This window comes from Atta colombica, unplaced genomic scaffold, assembly GCF_001594045.1.
Source record: "Atta colombica isolate Treedump-2 unplaced genomic scaffold, Acol1.0 scaffold277, whole genome shotgun sequence".
Taxonomy (NCBI): Eukaryota; Metazoa; Arthropoda; class Insecta; order Hymenoptera; family Formicidae; genus Atta; species Atta colombica.
In genome coordinates, this window is record NW_017259378.1 from 1,431,583 (window position 1) to 1,438,533 (window position 6,951).

At 27.6% G+C, this 6,951-nt stretch overlaps 1 protein-coding gene across 1 annotated transcript in view; it reads left to right on the forward strand.

The window, feature by feature from the left end:
- Nucleotides 1-4,721: 4,721 nt before the first annotated feature.
- The window catches only part of LOC108689794, a 9,218-nt gene continuing 6,988 nt past the window's right edge, over nt 4,722-6,951 (forward strand). Inside the window, exons 1-4 of the mRNA XM_018196728.1 lie at nt 4,722-4,979; nt 5,425-5,493; nt 5,619-5,708; nt 5,801-5,842. Coding sequence (XP_018052217.1) covers nt 4,722-4,979; nt 5,425-5,493; nt 5,619-5,708; nt 5,801-5,842 — 459 coding nt within the window. The remainder of the gene's footprint in view (nt 4,980-5,424; nt 5,494-5,618; nt 5,709-5,800; nt 5,843-6,951) is intronic.

Consider the following 6,951-nt stretch of genomic DNA (forward strand, 5'->3'; position numbering starts at 1 on the left):
ATATATATATAATGTTTTTATTATACATCGATCATTATGTCCATGAACTTCTTATTACAGACATTAATCATTATATTTACATATGTTTTTATACATATTATAAGGCAATTGACACATAATTGCAATATATTTATAATATAATGCAATATATTTATTATATAATGTTTTTGCATTATTTATGTATTTGTTACAACTGCAATTAATATAATAATTTTAATAACTTAAATATGTATCGGGTTGTTCGCAAAGTTCGTGCCGATTTTGAAGGAAAATTGAAACGCAGAAGATTTAAATTTTTAATTTCATTTATTAAATTTAAATCTTTTGCGGCACGAACTTTCCGGACAATCCAATATTAAAAAGGACAAATAAAAAAAAGACAAAGTTACCAGAATATTCATACTTTTTATGTACCAATGTATATGAGTAAAAATAAAATATACCCATTATCCATCTACAAGTTTAGATAAATAATAGAGCATAAAATGTAGTAGATTGATTACTTTAATATTCCTAAGTGCTTTAGAAGTGCAGAAAGCACTTTGCGTTTAGTATTACCATTCCATATTTCAATCATTCAATATTTCAATTTTTATACTTGCAACTCATCAACAAAAGTACAGTTTGAAATAAAAATTGTGTGCAATGGTAAAAAATATTCGTACAATTATAACACCATTTTTAATGGTCAGTTACGTGTTTGGTTTAAGAATTGCCATATCTAATCATTTAAAACTATGGTTTAGTGTCATATATATGTTACTGATTTGGTCAGTGTACTATTTCCTCTCATCATCTGCATTAATGATTTCTTTTCACGCGTTTTTTTCCTTCGAAGACCATATTTGCCATTATCTAGAAGTCTTTACGACGTTATTATCAATTGTGTTTGGAATATATCATGATAAGGTAAAGAAATGTTATAATACCAGTAATATTATTAATAAAAAGCAATTGTTATAAAATTCGTAATTATTAAGAATAAACATTTTTTATATCTATTTACACAATTAAATAGATAAAAAAAAATATATATATAATAAATATAATTTTATATGTATCCCAAACACCTTGATCTCAATTGTCAAGGTAACTATGTTGTCAAAGTAATAACTCTGAGGTTCAGATACTTTGGCTATTGCGACATCGCGTCTGTCGTTGTCCATTACAAAGTTATCAACAAAATAATTTTTAACAAGTTGAATATTAGATACAGATTATATAGCTATTAAGGGGATCCTAAAGCCGTCTGTATTATTGATTAAATCATATAATTTTTATAACATATTTTTTTTTTCTCTTTCACAGATTCAAAAATCCTTTTTCAGTCCAGGATTGAAATATACGCATTAATACATGCTTGTGAGGCGGAGTTTACGCCAAGAATTAAAAATTCGAAATTGATATATTTTTTTACTATTTCTTAGCGTAACATGGCATCTCAAGCTGCCAAGTTGTGACAACATTTGCTTGTTACAAAAGTTTTGCAACCTATATTATACTTACGAAATAGTAATCCACAAATACATAATCTGCACGAACAAATAACATCGAATTTTTAGAATTAGACGCTTTATTGCGACGAATTTATTATACGAAAATTAACACGAACGTGCGACGGTGTATCATAGATTGCGTGAGTTATTAGTGATAGTATAAAAACATGTTGATACTAGAAAAACAGCGATTTTTGTGATTTCGGTCGGAGTTTAAGCTTCGCTTTAGAATCCCCTTAATATAAAATATTATTGAGACATAGGGGGGAGGAAGAGGAACTTTATAATCATATTGATAGCATTTTGGTCTATAAATTAAAAGGAGAATGGGGTGAATATCGCTTCATTCGGAAAATCCTTATGAAACCTTGCTCCGCATAGAAAGTAAATTTACTTTGCGTTCAGAATCTCGCTCCACATTAAGTATATGTGTGAATGCAGTGGATTCCGCCTTTCACATCCTACAGAAGAATTTTCACTATCAAAAAATTAGATACATTATAATAAGTTTGAATGCAACTTTGCTTTGCGTGAAAAATTGTCAATATATATGTAGAACTTCGCTGTAAATATAATATAATTTTTCATAAAATTTCATTCAATTCAAATCTATAATAAAGATGTGATAAAAAAAAAATCCGAATTCTGTCGTCGAAAAGGTAAAACTGCAACGGTTTAAGTTAAAAATTTGTAGTTAAAAATTTTATAGATAGATAGCGCAACCTTTTCCAGTTTGCTGTAGAAATTTCGTTATGATCGGTCCAGTAATTCCGAAGTTATTGTATTGATATCGAGTGTGTTTGAACCGTTCGCAATTCGTCACGCGTTTTTAAAATGAGTTGCAAGAACAGCGTATTTGCGTGAAATTTTGCTATAAATTGGAAAAAACGCGCAGACATTCAAACTGCTTAAGGAAATTTACGAGACTATGAGTTCTACTCAAGTTTACGAATGGTACAATCGATTTAAGAAGGATTTAATATTGGTGGAAGAGGAGTCTAGGCCTGGAAGATCATCCACATCAGTTAATGACGAAACAGAAGGAATAAATCTCAGAATGTTACAATGTCTGCGGGAAGACGAAAATGAGCGGCGTTTTGGCAGCGCAAAACTGGCTACTGCATCATGACAGTGACACATACTGCGTTTCGTTTTTGAGAGTTCCTCGCTTGTAACAACCTACTAATCATCCCGCAACCCCCCTATTCTCCAGACCTGTCTCCAGCTGACTTCTTTCTATTCTCTCGGATGAAGTTACAACTGAAAGCATTTTGCGACAAAAGAGACAATAATATCAGAAGGAAGTATTACGATCAGTTCCGTCTGCTGCGTTTTCCGCGTGCTTTGTGGAAGAAACGGTTCCAACAATACATTGATGCCCAGAGGAGTTACTTCGAAGGCGACGCGCATTAAATTTGTAATTTTTTAATTAATACATAATATAAGTTATTGAGAAATTCCGGTCTTTTTTTTATCACATCTTATACAGGATGTCTGGAAATAATCGCCAAATATTTCATAGGCAGGTAGAGCGGACTAAACTTTATAGTTTCCCCAATAATTAACGAGATATTAATATTCCTTAAAAATAACCGAATACTATTGCGAAGTGTATACGCCTACCGATCGCTTGGCGCGCGGGCCGTAGGGAACGGGGATAGCCTGGCAAGCGCGCCGTCCGAGCTATGGAGGCTTGCGGCTGTGTGCGCGGCGCGGGATGCTTGCCAGCCCCCCAACTTCCAAGGCCCGCGCGCCAAGTGATCTGTGGACATACACTTCGCAGTAGTAAGCCGCGCATATTCGGCTATCTTTAAGGTTTATATCTTAAGGATTAATATCTCATTAAATATTGGGAAAATTTATAAAATAGTAGAGGACTTTTCGACTCAGTTTAGTCCGCTCTACCTGCCCATGAAATATTTAGCGATTATTTCCAGACACTCTGTATAACTAGATTTTTGATAGTAAATCCCCCAATCTTAGAAAGAGACTAACTCCATTGTTTCTATGTATACACTTTTCAATGTGAAGAGGTTTCAATTAGATTCATATATAACTTTCTACGCGGAGTAGTTCCACTTAGTTTTTGATTTTCTGCATGAAACGGGGTCCTTCCTTCTTTTTTAGGCAAGAATGTAATTTGTATAATTCTGTCCCTCCGGTCCATGAATTCATTCAAAATATGTGAATATACTAATATATAATGTGAAATATATATATATACACACTAAATAAAGTTTGAACTATAATAAATACATATTAGATACATATATATCGTACACTATTTATTAATAACTTTTTGACGAACAATGACCGACTAAAAATAATAGACCTTTCAAAGATTACTTAGAGTCATGATCTTAACAACATATATCAAGAACAAAGTGATTGATTCACCCAATCGAAGTACTTGTAATATATATTTGTCTATTTCACATACTATTTCTTTTCATTCATTCATTCAACAGAAATTCCAAAATTGTTTGAAGAAATTTGATAATATCAACTACACCTTGCTAAAGCTGGGAACAACGACAGATTATAACAATCTACGCAAAAAAGCAATATGGTGTGTCTTAGGATGGATTGTTATAGTTATATTAATAACATACTTCGAAGCTTTACTACTTAAAGATAAACATGATGATGATATCACGACAATTATGTTTTTTTTTTTTGCACGAGACTACTGTTTTCATATTAATCTTATAGGTGATTTGATTAATGCAAGTATCCTCAAGTTAGTATATCTTTTTACGTATATTTACAATTATATCTTTATCTGTTGTTGCGTAATTATTTATATATATAAATAAATTAAACTAAATTGTAATGCATGAATATTTCATAACTTCTGAAATAAAAATTATAAATGTACTAATAAAATATAGCTGCTTGTAATTAATTTCGTTTTCCATCTACTTTTTTTTAGATACACAGGATTAAAGTTTGATCAAATTAATAAATATCTTCAGAATTTAATGAAAAATAAAAATCATAAAATAACAAGGGCTTGGGTAAATAGCAAGGTATATCCTGACCAACATAGATTTTCGAAATTACTAAATAACAAATGCATAACATGGATCATTATGTAAGAAATTTTATAAATTTATTAATAGAGATAACATCATGGAAAAGTTTAATATTTATAAATAACAGTACACATAAAACATAAAACTTTATATTTATATAAAGTTTTAAACTTTATATATATATATTTGCATGTCCAGACATCTTTACTTAGAGTTATGCAAAATATCCCGTGAAATAAACTTAATATTTGGGACTCAAATAACTATCAAAATGGCATGCTATTTTGGTTGGATAGTACTTGACTTGCGTGAACTTTTCAATACAATATTTATCAACAATTATGTAAAATCAAGAACAATGGCTATCGCTGTGCGTTCATTCTGCTTATCTCATCACATTTTCAAATTCCTGCTTATTAATTATATATGCGAAATAGTTAGTACAAAGGTAGGTTAAACTAAATTAAATTTTAGAAAACAATAATTTAAATTTTATTTATAATAAGTGAATGAATTTAAAGATTATCGAAAAAAACACAAATTAAATTAACGACTCAGATGATTAAAATTAAAATAATAAAACAGGAGCTACAATCTAAAAGAAAATTTATTATAATATAAATAACGTTTTAACTATTACGAAGTCATTATTAATCTAAACAAAATTGACAATAATTCAAATCGAAGTATAAATAAAGTCGGATAATGTTACAATATTATACAACAAAAAATTCTAAAAATGAATCAAATCAAGACTATTTTTCATGTGAAAACTTCTTCGCAGATGTAAAAAATCCTTTAGAAATTATTATTGATATCTAAATTTAAAATTAAATTAAAACATTTTTTTCAAGATACATTCTTTAATTACATTAAACATATTGCAATTACAGGCAAATGCAACAGCAGATTTATTAAATAAATTATCATATGTCACTTATGATGTTGAAATTCGTGAAATTGTAAGTTTAAAAATGAGTTCACACACACATTAAAATATTATTATTAAAATACATATTAAACGTACAAGTAAATATAAAATCAACAAAATATATAATACATTAAAAGAAATATGGTTTTTATACAGATTTCACAATTTTCATTGGGAATAGTGTATGCACCCCTTAGATTTTGTGGAATCGGATTTTTTCAATTTGGTTTCAAATATCTTCATAAGGTACGTTAATTTATTACATAATTCCGTACTGTAAATAGTCAAATTCCTGGCAAATATATAAAAAAAAGAATTTAAATTGTCTTTATTTTTAGTTTATCACGTTTATTGCAACTGTTTTAGTTATAATAATACAAGCACAAATAAATAAATAATAATTTTTATCATCGTATTATGGCAAAGCTTATAAAAATAGTTTAGTGATAATATATGTATTTACATATATTATATAACATAATGTTATTTATAAAAATGCGCTGTATGTACAATACCTTCTAGATTTGATTTAATATCCCTATATAAGTTTAAAAAAAAAATTAACACCTGAAAAAAATTATTAAAAACAATGAAAAAAATAATTAATAACATTTTATGCAATAAATAAAAAAATGTTTTTTAATATTATTTGTTTTTTCATTATTCTTTTTATTATAAAACCGAGAATAATTATATGACTTTTCTATGAAAACGATCACCTGTATTTTTATAAAACTTCAATTCAAGAACTATTATTATCACTATTATTATTAAAATATTGTATATTACTGATCGATTCATTAATACTTGAAAACATTATGGATATGGATTTAATCATTTTTTCTAAAGAAAATAAAAAAGCAAATATAAAAAAGAATATAATTATATAGATACATTTAATAGTTCATTATGACACCATATCTGACAAAGAAAATTTTAATTAATATAATGTATATATATTTATTATACATATAGTTAAACTCCAGATAAATATTTAAAAGAAAAATTTACATATTATTTTTATTTTTATTTATAATGTTTATTTATTAGTAGAGTTTAGTAGATTTTTTAGTAGAGTTAACGTTTTCAAGACCGAAAAATCATTTTGGCGCACGTTTCTAGGGATTACATACGTAGTATATAAATTCACACAAGAATCATACATTTAAGATCCAACTAGATTGTTTAAGGCTTTGATTCTATAATTTGTGTCATATATGTTCTAAAATATATTATATTGTTATATATTCTAAAATATATTATATTGTTACATTTTATTTTCAGTTATGATTTTCATGAAAAGAAAGGCCTTATAAAAAAAGAAAAAAAAGAAAGGGCAAAGAAAAGGAATAATCTGAAAAAAATGTAAAAAAAGAGAAGAAAAAAAGGAAGGAAAAGATATGTGAAAGAAAACATGACGAATTATGTGGAACAAAATATTAATATCTCTCGATTATATTTTTTATTATTAATATTTTTCATGAAAAGA